We start from the raw sequence: 19,061 nt of genomic DNA on the forward strand, positions 1-19,061 counted from the left end.
TCCTCATATAATCTGACATTACATATCTTACCCAAATGTAAAATTGCAATCAAAATTGTTCAACCCCCAGAACAACAACAACAAAAAGCATCAGCAGTTTAGAGACATATTAAAACTTATGCAGCTATGTCATAATTATTCAACCCCTATTCAACATTGCTGTTTTTTAAATGACTTATGGTAGAGTACAAAATTATGTTAAATCACAATTAAGCCTTTAGAAGCAATACAACAAAACTTAATTAGCTTGAGCCGTTACATATAAATTCAGTACATACATGTGCTATCAAGTTGAGTAGCAAATATGGTCAAGTCAAAAGAGCTCCCTGTTAAAATGTGTTGTACCAGAAAACCTTTGAGGGAATTCATAAAAAAACGTTTGATCAGAGCAACTGTGAAAACCCCTCAGTTTACTACAAAGACTTGCAAGATGACCTGATGAAAGAAGGAAAAAATATTTCAATGCAGGATATAAGAAAAACAAAATAACTAAAAAAGCATGGCCATCATGTTGGGACATCTTGGCGAACACTACTCTTGACCAAGGAGAATATCAAATACCAACTTGAATATGCTCAGATGAATTTGGATAGACCTGTGGAGTTCCAGAGGAATGTTTTATGAGAGATGTGACTGAGCCAGAACTTACTGTACCCATGAATCATACAAAAAAGGCATAGCTCATGAACAGAAGAACACCATCACCACAGTCATACATGGAGGTGAACCAGTCGTGTTATAGGGTGTTTGCTGTTGCATGAAGTGGAAATGTTGACTGTATGAAGGACATCATGGATTCTTTAATGTGTCAGGCCTTTGGCAAAGATTATAATGCCTCCAGCGCATAGACTAAAGCTTGATGATCACTGGACATTCCAACAGGACAGTCATCCCAAATACATCCAAATCTAGTTTGGTTCCGAGATGGGTACTAAAATGTTCTTGAACTTCAGATTTAAATCTCATTACAAATCTTTAGTGTGTTTTGACTAAAGCAGAGGCAACATGAAAACCAAGGATTGTGAGTGATCTGGAAGCTTTTCCAAGCAAGGAATGTGCCAAGATCCCACTAGAGAGGTCTCAGAAGCTTGTAAGGACTTATTATAAGCAATATTTATTGGAGGTTTTAAAGAAATAATAAGATTCTCTACAAAATTTGACTTGTGGGGGTTAAATAAACAAGTTAGAGCCAATTCAGAATTTTTATTTTTTATTTTTCATCAGCTATAGAATCACTTAAATGTGTATTAAAGGGGTCATGACATGAGAAACCAAATTTCCTTTGATCTTTTGACATATAAGAGGTCTTTGTATGCTTGAAGGGTTATTTCACCCCAAAATGAAAATTCTGTCATTAATTATTCACCCTCCTGTTGTTCCAATCCCGTAAGACATTCATCAGACATTCATCTTCAGAACACAAATTAAGATATTTTTAATGAAATCCGAGAGGTCTCTGATTCTCCCATAGGCAGCAAGGGTACTACCACGTTAAGGCTCAGAAAAGTACCAAGATGAACGTTAACTTTGATGTGTTTGGTTTAAACAGCTCGTTTGCGTCTTTGTACAGAACAATCCCAGCATAAGGAACAAGTGGATCGTTTTATTTTAATGGCATCCTAAATTGTGCTGAGGAATGTCCGGAGAGTTCACAAAGAAACATTTGTTGTAAGATGAAGCGATACTAAATCTGACTGCAGCTGCATCACAACCCGTAAGTAAACGATTTCATAATGCTTTATCTGGAAATGATTATTTCATTTTGATCATGCTGTCAAAACATGCATGCAATAGTGAGGGGTGGGGCACTGATGCTGTTGATAACAGTGACTGACTACCTACAGGGTCAGAATGAGGGTTGAAAATAATCATTTTTCCACAAATGTATTTATTTATTATTTTTTTGTGGAAGAAATCCACATCACCACCCCTTTAATAGACGTTCTGTAATATTTGACTTATGTTTTGGTTTGATTGTTTTCATATAATTTTGTTCACAACAGCAAAATGTCTTGTCAAAGGGGTTGAATAATTTTGATGCAACTGTATGCAAATAAAAACCCAAAATGCAGTCATATTTTCAGCTGCCTTTATGACTGATAATTCAGACTGATCTCATTATATTTCTAAGTACACATTTTTATATGGTTAGATACCTAGCTATAAGTATAGGTATAGTATAGGTCGGTGCCACTCTCTCTCTATCCCTCTCTCTCTCTCTCTCTCTCTCTCTCTCTCCCTCCCTCTGGTTCGAACGAACGAGCATAGGCGCTGTATTCTGTGTCGCAATGTCTTCATGGACAGAATTGCTTAAGGAAATACGAATCACAAATGAATGAACGGCGCCAACGTCTAAACTGCAACAAACGACACAGGTAAGAATGCTTTATTTACTCCTCTCTGAGAACACATTGTTAAATATTAATGAAAATACGTGTGTATGCGCGCGCGAGTGTAATAAGATGGTTCATGACCATGACAGCTGCTTGCGCAGTGAACTCTTTCGACTTGACGTCTCTCGTGAAGCGCACATATTCAGATGAAAATGCTTAATTAGAGATATATGTTACTGTTGATTTTAGTGTCATTGCGTTGGGGAAAGCGTCGCGCTGAAGGACGTATCTACATATACAGAAAAATGGGAAGCGACTGCAGCACGTCTATAGCGCAACCCCGGACAGCAGAGGGTTTTTCCATACTGAACGGTCATACTCCACTCTAAAGATGCAGGCTATGTGCCTTAAGGAAATCGTGAATGCTGCACGGGTGTACACCCTCGAATACTTTGTCCGGTAACCTGATATGTGCTATATGTGATGCGTCAGGTTATACACATGAAAGTCATTTTAGCGGTAAGATCACGTAGAAATAGGTGAAACAACGACACAGTTTCACAAATCACAAGAATTACAAATATGCTTTTCAGTTATTTACATTATGTTTATAGAGGTTAGTTTATAAAGTTTGCTCTCAGGGGGAGTTACCGCTTTCAAAAATGCAAGCAAATGCCCAATGCTGTGATTGGCGAACTTAATCGTACCGTATCCACGCTCACCTCTGTGCCATGTCTCACGTGTTTTGATGCTCGAGATGGCCAGCAATGTATGTGGCCAGTGCAACCACAGTTGCAACAGTCTGTTACAGCATGGCAATTGCTTGTGCTTGCTATTATCTATTAAATTATTATTATAACTAGCATCTGGCGAAACTATTATTATTAAACTGAGAATATTACAAAAAGTCTCATGAAATGATTAAAACATTCTCATTCAGTCACCCAGGCGTGTCGTTCACTTACGTTTTACTTACCCTCATGTCATTGCAAAGCTGGAAGACTCTTGCTCATCTAAGGAACACAAATGATAATCATTTTAATGCAATCTGAGAGATTTGTTCCACTATTGAGAGTCTATTCACCCAAAACTGGATGCTTCAAAACATTCGAAATGAGATCAAAAAATAATTCCATGTCTTCTGAAGAGACACAATGCATTTATACAATGAATACAACCGATTTTACTCACAAAAGTTTTTATGAAGAAGATGGAGAGAATTAATTTCACCAGATGTTTAACCAGGTAATAAGTTAGAATGAGAGGTGAGTGTCGGATCTACTGACCTCGTGTCAATATGAGAATGCATAGGCTTAATGATGTCACAGACTATATAACCCTGTGAGAGAATAGTGTTGTTTTGGTTGATCAAGTGAGTCAAATTCTGATTGTACGAGCCACTCTGAATTCAAGCTGCAGCTTTGTTCATTGTTAGTAATCTTTGCTTGTTTGAGACACGTTTGACTTTGTATATTCCTGTTATACGTGTTTCTGTGCAAATAGTTCTGCTTCACTCAGCCCTATCCTACAATTAGAAGAAATTAGAACAGTGGAAGAAATATGTCTTCATTTAGGTGTAGCGTTTTATTTAATCTGCGTTGCATTAAGGAATTATGAATGAGACATTCCTCAGAGTATGAATTGTTTATGTAAAACAGCTGCTGTATACCTTTGTCACAAATTCAGACAAATCAATCAATCCATACATGTCTCTAAACTGACAGGAATGTTGTAAAACTTTTTGTTCTGACCTCAGTCAGACACACACACACAGTTAAATGGTTAAAGTTAACGGGACACAGTTCTGATCTTACTGCATACAAATGGGCCTCTGTCTGTGCCTGGAAACATTCATGGAAATGTACGGAAATGTCTGACTGTATGGAATCTGAGGGTGCATGGGAGGGAAATAGGGAGGCCAGCTGCACTAATAGACTCTCTTTCAACTGGAAACTTTCTTGATGCAATCATGTGGAATGTAACACTTTTTTGGGGGATCTTGTTTGTGTTTCTTTTACTCTGCTTAAATGTGTTTGAATTTATCTTACAATGTATTTTAACCTTTATAATTAGGGTCAATGACATGATGTTTATTTTTTTCCAGTGTGGATTAAAAGTAATGCAGTTATTATAGACAATGATTTCAGTACATCTCTTCTATTATTAACATGTTTCAAACATGTTTAATGTGTTAAAATCAAGCCGGCAACCTAAGCCCCAAAAATGGTAACCTAAATAAAAAGATTAAAGCGCACAGGGAAAAGAAAGCCACAGCAGTCAGGAGCATCATGTTGTAAACAATACTGACAACATGCACTTTCAACAGTTGCTGATAGTAATTTAACCAAAGTAACAAAGTGCCCATCTAAACAGGAACAGTAATGGTCACTTGCAGACAGATTTTAACAACTTTTGTACACACACTGTTTGTTGTGGTCTTGCTGGGATTATACCAGCATCCAAAAGATGACATATGCTGGTCATCTAGCATGCCAGCATCCCATGCTGTGGACCAGCATAACAGCACCAGCATCCCAAGCTGCTCCATAGCGATGGAATATTCAAGTTTTCTTACGGATATTGTGTGTAGGCTTATTCTTTCACTGCGTTTAACTTTTTTTTTGGAAAAAAAGCCTATGCACAAAGTGCATTATACAGGGTTTTTGGTGGTGTGCATAGATGTTTCAGCTGTATTTTGTCTTGACAAGAAAAGCATTGACTGTCCAACACAAACAAACACACACACGCATTTTTGTCATTATAAAAACTATAGAAGTCTATGGAAAGTCCCCACAATTCACACACACAGACACACACAAACACACTTTGTCAAGGAAAAAATAATTTCCTGATAACACAGCAACTGTACGTGTGAAAACACATTGACACATGTTGAACAAACAGAAACTGCCTGAAGGAAATGATCAAATCTGATTTTTCCAGGAACAGCAGAGCCAGACGGAGATCCTCTCTTTCCTTATAAAACCCCCCCTTTTCTTCTTATCTCTTCATCTTTGTTGATCCGTTACGCTCTTGGTCATAAAACATGTTATAACAGATCTTAAAAATGACATCTGAAAATGACAAATTAGACCCTTAAAAGGACTTCCATTGGTATTCAGCTTGATTCAGCCAAATAAAATAATATATATGCCCTTTTTTAACAAATGAAATACATTTTAGATTATCTGATTAAACTTTTAAAAACAGTATGCTAACAATTCCAGTTCACTAAATGTAAAAATGTTTAGATGTTTCAGAATCAGATAACTAGCAAAACAGGAACAGCTCAACGTGATGTCATGACTAAACTTAGGTATTAATACATTAGTGCATAGTACATAGAACCCCATAGAGGCCCTGTTGTGAGCATTCTCTCCCCTTGGTTTTCCAAGGATTCTTTTGTTGTTTTGTGAACTAATTTTTTCCTGAGTGGATTCTCTGAGTGATATTGTGTTAATTTACCACTGTTGCACTTCCATCCTTACAACTAGAATACTGGGTGTATTTGGGTGTATTTGTTTGTAAGCTAACTTTGTTTGTATTTTGTTTTGTTATGAGGTCTTGAACTTAAGTTTTTGTATTGTTAATTTAGAATGGGGTTTATTAGAGAGGGGGTGCTATTTTCTTTCTGGACTTGTTTTCTGTTGTTCTCTTGTTGTTAGTTAATGAGTTAGGGTATTTTGATGTATTTTCTTTTGGTAGATTATTTAGTTTCTGTTTACCAGTTAGATGCCTCTTTATAATAAAAATGTTAAGCTTTTCTTCATTTAAGTTGTAAAGTGGGTTTTCTCTTTTATCAGTTACTTTCTTGAGGTTGTTGATTGATCCTCAGTGCTAACACACACACACAACACCAACTTTTATTCTGTTATGTAACCTTCCCTCCCTAGACATAAAATAGGAATGTAACAAAAGAAATTAATACTTTTACAGCAACGATGTGATAAATTGCTAAAGAAGTACTGTTTTGTTAGAAAAGGCTTCTATTTGCCATTCTTTTTAACTTTTTATTCATCAAAGAATCCTGCAAAAAGGTTTGACATTGACATCAACATTGAGAATAAATGAGCATATTAGATTGATTTTTGAAGGATCATGTGACACTGAAAACTGGAGTAATGGCTGATGAAAATTCAGGTTTGCATCACAGAAATAAATTAAATTTTAAATTATAATAACATTTCACAGTATTTCTGCTTTTTCTCTATTGATCAAATTAATGTAGCCTTGATGAGCCTAAGAGACTTCTTTAAAAAACATTACAAATCTTACTTTTGAATGGCAGTGTAGGTCTGCTGCAGAAAGTCAATGACACTATTCAGAGCGCAGATTCATCTGCAGATTGCTAGAAAGTAGATTTGAGAATCTTATCATATGAGACAGCTCTCTTGCTCACGGTCAGGCACGTAGGAGAGCTTCATTGTAGAGTCACCTTGCACTGAGTTTATTGCAAGGTGTGGTTCAGAATGGCTCAGAGATCACTCTGTGACCAGATACGGAATTTACACCACAGGTCACAACATCTACTTATGTTTACCCTTTCAGCTACCTGGGTTCAATTCCCAGAGAATGCATCTTCAAAATCTGAGATTTCAGACAGTGCTAGGAATGCCAGCACCAGTAAATATACTGTTTAAGCGGAGATAGTCACACCGGATCATCAAAACTATCTCATTGGCATACTAGTGTGCAGAAAAGGAAACCCCTCCTATAGAGTGGTATATGTCAAATGACTTAAACCAAAACAATCTGCACTTAACCCACACAGATTCAGTGCCTTGCTTAAGGGTCATCTGCCAAGTATCAAGACTTGAACCCACAACCTTTGGGTGATAAGTCCAACTTGCTAACCATTAGGCCACAACTGCTGCTGTCTCTGTTACCCAGTATAACCTTGGATGTCTGAGAGAAAGGAGTGGGACAGACAGGGGCATCCCACAATTCCACCCATCTTTTAGAGCATATAAATCTAAGTACGAATCAGCTGCTAGTTAGACTTATAGTAAGTTGGAGGTATTGCCTTAGAGCCAGCAGCCAATTCCTGCTGCTGAAAGCATGTTTAGTAACTGCTTCAAGAGCTTTCTCTCAAAGGCGCAACTCCTATAATGTGGTCTATGTCTCACTTCTTTCCTTCAGAAAACTAAGGTAACCAGGCATTTTTGTGTTTGCCTAATATACAGATACTTCCTAAAGATGCACTTCATTCCCTGTTCCTGTCATGTTGCTTTTTGAACTACAATCAAGTTGAGTCACATTTATTTATATAGCACTTTATACAGTACAGATTGTCAAAGCAGCTTCACAGTGTTAAAGGAACACTTCACTTTTTTTGAAAATAGGCTCATTTTCCAACTCCCCTAGAGTTAAACAGTTGAGTCTTACCCTTTTCAAATCCATTCAGCCGATCTCCAGGTCTGGCGGTAGCACTTTTAGCGTAGCTTAGCATAGATCATTGAATCTGATTAGACCGTTAGCTTCTCACTCAAAAATGAACAAAGATTTTCAATATTTTTCCTATTTAAAACTTGACTCTTCTGTAGTTACATTGTGTACTAAGACTGACAGAAAATGAAAAGTTGTGATTTTCTAGATAGATATGTCTAGGAACTATACTCTCATTTCGGCTTAATAATCAAGGAACTGCTGCAGTACCATGGGCGCAGCAGGTGCAATGATATTTCGCAGCCGTCAGCACTTTCAGGCTTTGCATAATATCATTGCGCCTGCTGCACCCATGGTATAGCAGCAAAGTTCCTTGATTATTACGCCAGAATTTTTGTTTGTTCATACGATCCTGTTGCATATATTTAACATGCTAAATAGTAGTTGTAATGTTTGTCCAATGAAGATGTGTCCTGTAGAAGATAAAAAGAAAGTCCAAAATAGTACAAATAAAAAGCTATATATATTAACGAAACAAACACAGGTAATCCACAGATGAGTGAGCACCATAACACCGTGTAGACACAACAATACCCAACAATGAACTGAAACTCAAGAAGTACATAAATAAAACACTAGTTGGCAAGCTGGCAACCATTAGCCAAAAAAGCGTAACGGCTAAAGCTAACGCTTCCAGTCTAGCAGTACATGTGAAAGGAGACCAGGGGCTGTTTTTTAATAGATGTCAATGGAAGAGAGGCTTCACTACACTGAATAAACAGCTTTTTAGATTAAACGGCTTATAATTTAATCAATCGACAGCCTATTTGTGAATCATCAACATGTTTTACACTAAACAATACTTTTGGATTGAACTATTTTTTGAGTTTACTATGAAAAAAAAATGCTGTTTTATATGAGAAGTCACTGACTTTTTGCGACAGGAGGGATTCAGCTTACAGCAATTCTCATTTATTCCTATGGTATCCGTAAATGGCGAGTGTCATACAACCCTGACTGAAATTTTGGTTATTAAAGAACACATGATCCAAGTTAGCTGTTACGCTTTCTCCAATAGCAAGTAATACAGACCCTCTCATCTCCCTATAGTAAGGCAATCTCTGACATAAATAAACAGTAATAAACTATATGAAGACAAACCACACTGAATGTGATTGTGACTGTAATTTAAAGGGCCATTCTCACAAAGCTTTTATACATATTTGCTTACACAATCATTTATGAATAGTCTTAAATTGGCTTAAATTGTCATTTGATTCAAATCCAGACCAGAGTTTGCCTATTGTGCACCCCTAGTCTATGCGGACAGTTGTAAATCTCAAAAAATGTGGCCAGCATTGTCCATTATCTTTCAGCAGCTATTATACAATATTAACAAAGCATGAAGTGCCTTTTCTCTGACATGTCTTGGCCAGGATTTCAATATTTCCTAAAATATCCTGGTTTTGCTGATCACTCATCAGTCGATTAAAGTTGAGCGCACCTTATATGTACGCGTATTTGCATCGCTGTGACTGTTCTCTGTAGACCCCACCTTCTCACGCCTGACGACTGATTGATTATGTACAATGCCTGCATGTTATTGGTGAGACTACTTCTCGATCTTTACCTTCAGCAAGTATGAAAAAAGGAAAAAACAAAGCCAAAGCAAATCCTGGCCAGGATGTGTCTGAGTAAAATGGCACTTATGGTCACTCTAGTTTGACTCTTGGCCCCAGAGCTCTGTGAGAAAAGTAAAACTAAATGGCATATAAATGTTGTATATAAAGGACCTAGTACTCTCTAGGTCAGTGATCATCAAAAAACATTACATTTTGCATTTGGATGGCTACAGGAGGGTGATTTCAAAATATGGAGTGACCCACTGCACTTTGAAATCCTGTAATTCCTAAATGTAACTTCAAAACTTTACGAAATTAAGCGCATTTGACATATGATTACAAGTAAAAAGCAAGCAAATCAGTGGAAATCAGGCAATATGTAAAACCCAACATACACTTAAATGTACACTGTAAAATCCACTAGTTTACCTTACTTTGTTATAATTAGTTATCTTTACTTAATTGCTATACTTACTAGGTTTTATTAGATTACTTACTGCTTTGAGTGACGCTTACTTAAAATATTTAAGTAGCCACAAATTGGCATTAATAAACCAGTGAGAGGCAGCAGTGCACTAATATGTTGCTAATTTGCAAAATAACAACAGAAGAAGAAGAAAGGAAAAGTTTTTGAGGTGGAGCAATTCCTAATCTGCAGTTATCTTTCACTAGTTGCATTCACTCATTTCCCAAAGTCATCTTGAATGTTGTTTCAATACAACTGAAATATTTGAGAGAACGTCACATAAGCTGACTTCATAAATTGATGTTGATTTTCGTAAAATGTTGTTTGTGTGTTTTTTTAACTTACCATTGTGGTGATTAATGTTCCCTTTAGTTGAGCACTTGGGATTTTGTTTTTTTGTTATAATTTCTTCCTATTGATGCAGCAATGCAATATGAAATCATAATTTTCAATTTCAATGGAAGAAAAATAATATGTAGATTGTTTTTAGAAGATAACCTTCTAATTCTGTTCTTCTAATTAGCTGAATCTTTCAATTCTATAGTTAATATGTTTTTTTGCGTTTACTAATGATCTTTTACAATTTTGTTGTTCTTCATAAACAGCTTGAGAAACTTAATTGGGTTGAAACAATCTTTTAATATTTGTGGTAATATGAGCATGTCACAGACAGACTTCAACATTCAGCATGTGAATCACAACAATGGTAACAATTCGATTTTATTTATTTTTATTAATTGTGACAATAACCATTTTATTATTTTATTTTCTCTTCTCTTGTTGTGCCACTACTGACACTGTCAGTAAATAAAATTAGCAAATAAAAACAAAGCAATTGCATAATTTATTCATGCCGCAATGCATTCTGGGAGTGAGTGAGTAGCTATATTCAGTCAAGCGAAAACCCAAAGTAAAGGATCAAGTACCCCTACAGTTCTTTCTTAGTTGCTAGAACTCTCGTGTAAGTAAACAATACTAACTAAGCATTTGTCAGTACAACATACTATTCCTATTTTACTTCATTTCGTTTTTTTAAGGCAATCGGTTTGCATGTTTTTTTTTAAGTAAGCCCAACTAATTAGATTTTACAGTGTACATTACTGCAGTAATATTTAACATGTCTGGCTGACCTTCTGTGCACAAGACATTTCTTGTCCTGTGAACACTGCACTACATCCACTTCACCTGCCTCTAGTAACCTAGAAGGACAGATCAATTTCCTTGGTAGACACACGTTCAACTTTACCTCTTTAAAAGATGTAACCTTTGAATTTTGGAATAATTCATAGTCTGCTGATGGGTACCATATAATACTATGTAATCAATATAGGTAAAGATGTTGCTTGCTGAATGTAATGTGTGACTTTTTATGTTTTAAAATTGCAGGCAGGTGTGGTAAAGCCAGTTGGAAATAAACTTTCCAGGACGGTGGGTCCGCAGGAGCAGGGTTGAAGACCTCTGGTGTGGAGAATTGAAGCTGCAACAACGAACTGATGAAATGCAATGCAACAGCAAAATCCATCCATTTATCAGGTATACCTGCAACAATAATTAAAAAGCTTAGTTAAAACTGATGTTTATCTACTGATCAACAGTAAGAATAGTTTGTTTTTAATAGCATTTGTGAATTTCATTTTAAATGAATGCATTTGTTTTTGTCTGCAGGAGAAGAAATGAGAAGAAACGGGTGAGCATATGATTTCAACAAGAAGCCACAGCCATAGGCAGTTTCACTATAGGGCAGACTATCACTATGGTGCCTCTACTCCAACTCTTTCTTCTAATGCCTCTAATTAAGCCAGTCACAAATCACGTCCATGGAAACTCTCGTTTTCCTCTGACCACTCACTCAAATCATAGCCTTTTTTCTCAGACTTACGTGCTTGTCAGAAAAACTGGCTATAAATTGGAAGCCAGTGCTACGTTAGAAACTGTGAGACCGTTTCTTCATGGCTTCGATCGGAAAAGTGTCATTAAAAGTGGAAATTCAAATGAATGGACTGAAGGCAGAAATACCAAGGACACATTGTCAGCAAAAATGTTGCATACTGACATAACTGGGTCGAGAAGTACATTTTTGTTGTCACCCAAAAACAGAGTCAAAAGAGGTCCTACCCAAAATGTCATACTATCACAAAATGCCGATGGAAAGGAAAATAAGACTGCTGATGAGACACAGTCAGTGACAGATGAACCACTCACTGAATTTGAAGAGAAAGACTTGTCAACAGTTGGGTCAGGTGATATGTTAATACCTGGAGAAACTGCCTTTGTTGGGTCAATAACAAAGACTATAATATCTCTGGATAAAAAGCATTCCCAATACAGACCGCATGTTCAGACTGCTCATAGTGTGCTGGCTAGTTTGGGCACAGTACAAACAAATCCAACAATCAACTCTTCACTTCAGACCAGCCCTTCTACAACTTCACCACCTAATGAAAAGCCTGTATCCACTCCCAGTAGGATGAGCCAATTGGATACCAACAGGACTCAACTGGAAATAGGTAGAGTACAGATGTAGTAATGCTGCGTTAACTGTGAATAACAGTAATTAAAAAATGGAACCTCTGAGATTCTATTCTTTCCTCAATCATATGTTTCTATAGCAGCAATCACAGTTAAATAGTTCACTATATTATTTAACCTATTTATTCTGGTAAAAAAACATTTTTTTTTAGGCTGTGAACTCATAATTACAGTAGTTCCATGTTGTCTTTAACAAAAACAAGAGAAAAACAACTTTGATTTTGATGTTACTGTACCATTCCTTAAATTTTCTTTTGTTTATCAGGTAGGCTGGGGACAACCACTCCAGCTAAAAGTCAGCCAAAAAGACAGTTTACCACTTTACAATCACATATTGAAGCCACCTCTGTTAGCACAAGAACAACGAATCTACAACTAGAGGCACCATTACCGGGAGTGGACGTCATTAGTTCCAACTATTCACAATCAAAAAGCACTTCACAGTCAACAAAATCAGCAAAAATACCCAGCGAGCAGCCAAAGGAGCCAGGAACGAAAAGAACTGTGACTGATATAAAGAACACTAAAGGTATGATTTGTCTGAATGAAATTCACATCCAATTCACATCTATTAACTATGACTTTTGCCTCAATAAACTCCAAATTTGCTGCGTATTAATAATTGGTAAGGTAGTTGTTAAGTTTAGGTATGGGGTAGGAATGGGATCTAAAATATGGCCATGCAGAATAAGGCATTAATATGTGCTTTATAAGTACTAATGAACAGCAAATATGCTAGTAATATACATGCTAATAAGCAACTGACTGCAAGTTGCTGAATCCTTAAGGAACATTCATGTTTTTAATGTGTTTACACCTGTGATCAGATCATCTAAGGCCAAGTAGTTAGCCTGCTAGTCTACTTTTTATGTACTTATCAGATGTATACTTAATTATACATAAATATACCTGGCTTATACTGACAAGTATACAGAAAAGTCTAAGTCATCTTTTGATTAAGATATACTTAAGTATTTTACCTGGCTATTCATTTTTCCCCCCCATATTGGCTTTCTCTGAGGTAGTACTGTAGTTTTACATACTATCCTATAAACTTATATGCTAGCTTTGGGATGGAATATTTATTAATTTAACTTAAGTAAAGTTTAATATTTTACATTAGGTAGTAAGCATACCAAAATTAGTGCACTAGTAGTATGTGTTATTTATGTGGTATTTAAATGTTTTTTTAGTTTGAAAATGCACTTTGAAGAACTGCTAGTTTAATCATTTTTATATTGCAAGTGTACTTTGTCTAAGCAAATTTAACAATATATCACTTACTATTTTACATTGCCTGAAAAAAATATTCAAATAAAGTATTTGTTCAATAAAAATATTCATATGCCAATAACAATGACAGACAACAATTTATATAATTGTATTACATGTTAAAATGTTGTCTATTAATGTTATTGGCTTATGCTTAATTTTATTGAACACATATTCTAAATTGGGTGGCATGTTCTTCCCATTTCCTTTTGGTTTCTCCATAATCCACATACATGCAGGATAGGTGTCTGTCTGCAGGTGTAAATGTGTGGGTCTGGTATTGTGATCTAGTGAGTGAAATGGCTTATGGAACAAGAAAAAAACAAGCAAAATGTAGGATCGAACAGAGGAGAGGATTCAGTCATATCACAGGAAGATCACACTCTTCAAAACATCTTCTTTTGTGTTCAGCAGTAAAATGTAGTTCATAGAGGCTTGAGTAAATTATGACAGAATTTTCATTTTGGGTTAATTATCCTTTTAAATGTATACAAGCATTCAGTTGTCCAATTTACGTTAATCAGTTGTCATTTTATTTTGTCAAAATTCTAGCATTAACAATCAAAATTTACTAACCGCAAAACAATGCTCCAATCTATTTATTAGGCAATTTAAGAATTTAGATTCATAACTATCTATTTTATATTGTTTTATTTAAAAAATGGTATGAAAATGATTGTATATTGTTGTGTGGAGTTATGTTTACATCATAATCACACCCATGACCTTGGTGTTGCTATAGCACACTGCACTATTGTTTGAGCTAAGGAAAGCCAATGTGCTTGGTTCATGGTATGAATTTCACTTTAACTTTAATTTTCATTTTTAATTATGAATGTACACGACGATATAGGCTTATGCATTTATTTTGAAAAGAACAGATGAGACTGTGTAAGTTTTCATGTTTAACCCCACAGTGACAGCGATTTTAATATATTCTCATTTTTATGAACAAGTATCAATTTGTAAATCCTAACAGATCTTTTGGTCTATGCTGTTTGTTTTCGGGTGATGAATGAACAGTACATAGTGCACCTCCCATCCAATAAATCGCAATAGGCTAGGCTTTGTGTTACTTTTTATGAAACAAAGTCTTGGATTTCAAATTCTGTCCATTTCATTAAGAAATTTAAGCAATAAATACTGTTTTGGCGCTCTTTAATGTGGCGTGATAGATCGTTGTAGCTTCTGGGTACTCGCCTGCGCGTAATCAAACGCATAGCAAAAGATTCGTGACAGTTTCGTTTTTGTTCTGGATCCCGTGCTCTGCTGCTACACTGGAACGCACAGTTACAGTTACAAGTTACAATAGATCACCCTCAGTGTAATCTGTAAAAAAATTCCGTCAATGACAGACAATTTTCGGTTAACGCGACCTCTGACCTCAATAATACTTGCTCTCCGTCTTTTGCTTTTCACAGGTATACCCACTTTTCTAAGGACTGCCTCCCCTCACCCGACTGGACATGGACGTTTTCTATTCTCAGAAAATGATGGAAGATCTACAGAGAAAGACCAGTCAGTCTCACACAGAATAGTCCCATCTTTGAAGTCAAACCCTGCCTCTCCAACCTATGCCCTACCCAAGGACCCCTGTGCTTCTGGTGTGGGTCCCTGTGTTTTTTCCAAAGATCAAAACGATGATGACTACGGCGCAACAAATGGGAGCTTTTTAGTGTGGGCGGACTTAAAACGCACACTTTCATTTGCATGGGAGCTGCATGTATTTGGTTCTGCTGCCCTTTTCCTTCTATTGACTGCTAGCTCAGCCCTTGGTTTAGCATTAGCCCCCAGCTTGCACTGCCCTCACCGTGGTGAACTGATACTTACCAATAGCCTCTTGCTAGTTGTAGGTGCAGTTAGAGCAGGCCACTTCTTGCTGGACCCATATGGGACTCGGCTCCTCCTTCCACCTCCTGTCGTAATAGCTTTATACACCCTGCCGTTACCGCTGTTAATTCTGGCACAGGCTGCGTTAGTGATACTGGTATTAAAAGAGACAGGGGTAACCTGGCTTCCACCAGCACTTCAGCGCCCCCCTCTGTTAGGAGTGTTAGCTGTTTTCCAATGCACTCTCCTGCTTGCTGCAGACTTACTTTCCCCTGCACTTTCGCCTGCTGTTCCCATTGTCCTACAGAGCCTCACGCTGACTGCAGGCCTGGTACTGTGTTTAGGCTATCTTTTCTTGGCACTGCCACGCTTCTCTCACACACATGCAGCTCGGGCAGGAAATAAGGGGATGGGTGAAGGAAAGGTGCGGGTTTTAGCACGGGTACTGGCCGTGTGCGCTGTTCTTGGGGCACTGTGTTGTCTGTTGCACATTTACACCAGCCTGTGGCTGTATGGACTACTTGGAGACTGGAGGCGCTTTCGTTGGGCATGGTGGCTCTGCCAGTTCTGGGGACGACTGTTGGAGCTTGCCTGGGCTTTCTGCCTGCTTCTCATGTCCTCCTGGGTCTTCTGGAGACCCAGTGGAGGAGCACCGAGACAGGAAGGAGCTGCCACAGAAAGCTTGCCCTCACCCTCTCAATCATCGAACTCTACCGGCAGACATACATGCTGGGCGAAGATTGTGCAGAGCCTCAAGGTAAGGCAACAAAGGAAATCTGAAAGCAATGGGATTGGAGGGTCGACTAGTGGCGCAGTGGCTGGAGAGTTGCCCAATAACTGGACAGGACAGGAGCGATCAGGAGCAGACATTAGCAAGAGCCTCATACGAAATCGCGATCCACTCAAAGACAGCAATCATTTACGCAATCTGAAAAGCTACGCAGGGGGTTCTGCGGGTTCATTGCTGAGGCTGCAAGCTCTTTCTCAGCCGCCTCGGCGCTCTTTAAGCAGCAGTTTGGACATGGACAAGGAGTCAGCCATCTCACTCTGCGATTTTGACCTGCGCCCTCCAACTCCAATTGACCTCAGCCGCAGTATTGACGAGGCACTTCATCGTGAGCATCTGTTAAGGGGGGAAAGTTTGTTCAAGCCACTGCGACCGCCATCACCTCCTCCATCTCCGAACCTGTGGATGCGACGGAATAGTGACCCCCAGATCACACTGTCATTGAGCAGTGATGAACACACATTGCTCACAGAGTCCTCCGCAGGTCTGGATCGCTCCATTCCTAGTGCTGTGCCCAGCAGACAAGTCACGGCCCCCCCTACACCCACTCATCAGGGCTTCCGTTGGGTCTCTGAGGCACAAGTGCCTTCCTCTTTGTCCTGCCCGGTCTCACTGCACCCTTCCCCAAGCACAAGCTGTGCCCTCATGCCCAGCGCAGAAACCACAAGGCCCTTTCTAACCCCTGACCTCGACAGTTCGCAATCAAATTCCAGAGGGGGGCAAAGTTACTTGAAAGTTGCTCGAAATGATGACTCAGCCAGTGTCAGCAGTGACATTATTGACCTTTGAATATGTTATGACAGACAGCAACTCCAGATTACAGCGCAATCACATTCTAGAGATCCTACATTTAATCATGACTTGCGATTTAATTGTTGCATTTAAAAGGCAAGAGGAACAGATTAAGCGGCTTCATCAGATTTTATTAAATGGACTGAAATGTTAAGTGGAATAAGCACTGAAAATATTTACATCTCATTTTTCCTTCAAAAGTCTTGTTTACAGTAATGCACACACTATAGAAATCTATGGGGCAAGGCATACCAGAGACAGAACATCTGAAGCTTGTATTTGCTATTATTAATGTTTTTGTACAAAATGTGTGTTATTTGATCTGTAAACATTTTTTTTAATGGTGGAACTACTATTTTAGACAAATTAACCTCTAGTTGTGAATTAATGTCATTTCTATTGGTGTAGTTGCTCCATGTATAATACTTTGGCAAATAGTAGTCTCCCGTTGTTATATGTAATATTTAAGTTTTGTGGCTGTACTTTGCAGTAGTTTGTGTATTTTAATGTTAATTCTGGTGCAGTGCCTTGTCCCATAGAGTAACCTAAGTGCTACCTTAGCATGTATTGTGAAGAGCTGTGTCTGGATAATGCCAGAACAAAAATTATACTGGATTTGCCAGAACATGTTGACTTTCTGGCCCATGCTTTGTACTTCCAGTTTATTCCTGCAATGCAGCATATCTGAAACATACTAAACTATTCTCACAGCTAGAGTTATGTTTAGTAAAATAATTTTGATATTAATGACTTGTCAGAATAGAGGACCAGTACTTTGTTTGTTGGTGTATTCAGCAGTTTAGTCAAAATCTCAACACAGCTGGATGCTCAACACATCACTACTTTGTTCGGTACAGAAGAACTCTCATGTGAGCAATAAATTATAAAAAGCTGTGAGTATAACTTAAAAAGATTATGTACATATTATATTTTTGTTTGTAAATAATGATGCATTCTGATTACATTTAATGCATTTACTGTGAATGACAATCTTTCCTACAGCAAAGATATACTGTTCCTGGCAAAATAAGGACTAAAAATACACTACCTTTCTCCAGACGTATCTGTCTGTAGGACAACAGGTACACATCCTGATTAATGTCAGTGATTAATATGCTTTGTACTCATTTTCTTTTTGTTTATTTGAATGGTTTGGTTCTTCTCCCTTTCATTTTTAAAATGGCAAGTAATGGTTTTAATATTACTTTCATATTTGCAAATAAATAGGATGCTGTATACTGTAGAAATTCCAGTCAGAGGCTGATGAGTGAGTTTTTGTTTAGTGGTCACAGTTTGGCAAAATAGTAGAGTGTGCTGTCAAATCACCCAGTGACAAAAGTTCTTTCCCCGTTCATCCTTTTGTTTAAGTTGCCATTCATTTTCAGTCACTGACAGCTACAGTACATTAACATAGCTGCATTAACATTTGCACAGCATTCCCTCTTAAAAAAAAAAAAAAAAAAAAATCAGTGCCATAGCAGAAAACAAACACTTTGACTCAAACAGGCACTACCTGTGCTTGTGCTTTGCCATATTTTGATTCTTTTCAGTTTCAGACTCAAATTGAACTTTATAGAATGCACCGTTTTCATGGTACAACTGACATTTTGCTGTTGCCGATTGTGGAAAGCAGGAGTACTATTATAGATCACAGCAACGGTAGTTCATCAAATGATGCTCAATAATGAATAAGCACATTATAACTGGGCAACAGTCTAACACTTAGAACTGGCCTGCATGTTTACACCATTTACTTTATTTGCAAATTTTTGTGAGTCCTAGAATAAAGCAGACAGTGCATTTAAAAAAAACAACACTATGTGGGCACAGTTTATTCTTAGTGAGTTTTCCACTGTATTTGTTTGTCTCCATGTATTTTTTGTGGTCAAATTAGCTTTTGAATAAAACAGATGAAAGTACTGTCATCAACGTACTGTACTAAATATGATAAATATAAATATCGGAGGGTCAGTTTACACACTAAGCTATCTTTTACAACACTCTAATCATCTAAATAAGCAGTGCTGTCTTTAGTATTTGCAAAG

At 37.5% G+C, this 19,061-nt stretch overlaps 1 protein-coding gene across 1 annotated transcript; it reads left to right on the plus strand.

Moving 5' to 3' along the window:
* The first annotated feature begins 2,245 nt into the window (after positions 1-2,245).
* LOC127169201 (proline-rich transmembrane protein 3) lies at positions 2,246-18,727 on the plus strand. The gene is made up of 5 exons (XM_051116396.1): positions 2,246-2,375; positions 11,193-11,339; positions 11,472-12,313; positions 12,601-12,864; positions 15,029-18,727. Exons 3-5 carry the CDS (start codon positions 11,560-11,562, stop codon positions 17,011-17,013), a joined length of 3,003 nt encoding a protein of 1,000 aa, XP_050972353.1. The 5' UTR covers positions 2,246-2,375; positions 11,193-11,339; positions 11,472-11,559; the 3' UTR covers positions 17,014-18,727.
* The last annotated feature ends 334 nt before the right edge of the window (positions 18,728-19,061 follow it).

Source organism: Labeo rohita, chromosome 8, assembly GCF_022985175.1.
Source record: "Labeo rohita strain BAU-BD-2019 chromosome 8, IGBB_LRoh.1.0, whole genome shotgun sequence".
NCBI classification, from domain to species: domain Eukaryota; kingdom Metazoa; phylum Chordata; class Actinopteri; order Cypriniformes; family Cyprinidae; genus Labeo; species Labeo rohita.

Excerpts from the sequence above, each read along its gene's own strand:
- LOC127169201 (XM_051116396.1), top strand. The coding sequence starts at position 11,560 with ATGGTGCCTCTACTCCAACTCTTTCTTCTAATGCCTCTAATTAAGCCA. Across the intron at positions 12,314-12,600 it reads CAGGACTCAACTGGAAATAG|GTAGGCTGGGGACAACCACT; the intron begins GTAGAGTACAGA and ends TTTGTTTATCAG. Across the intron at positions 12,865-15,028 it reads TGATATAAAGAACACTAAAG|GTATACCCACTTTTCTAAGG; the intron begins GTATGATTTGTC and ends TGCTTTTCACAG.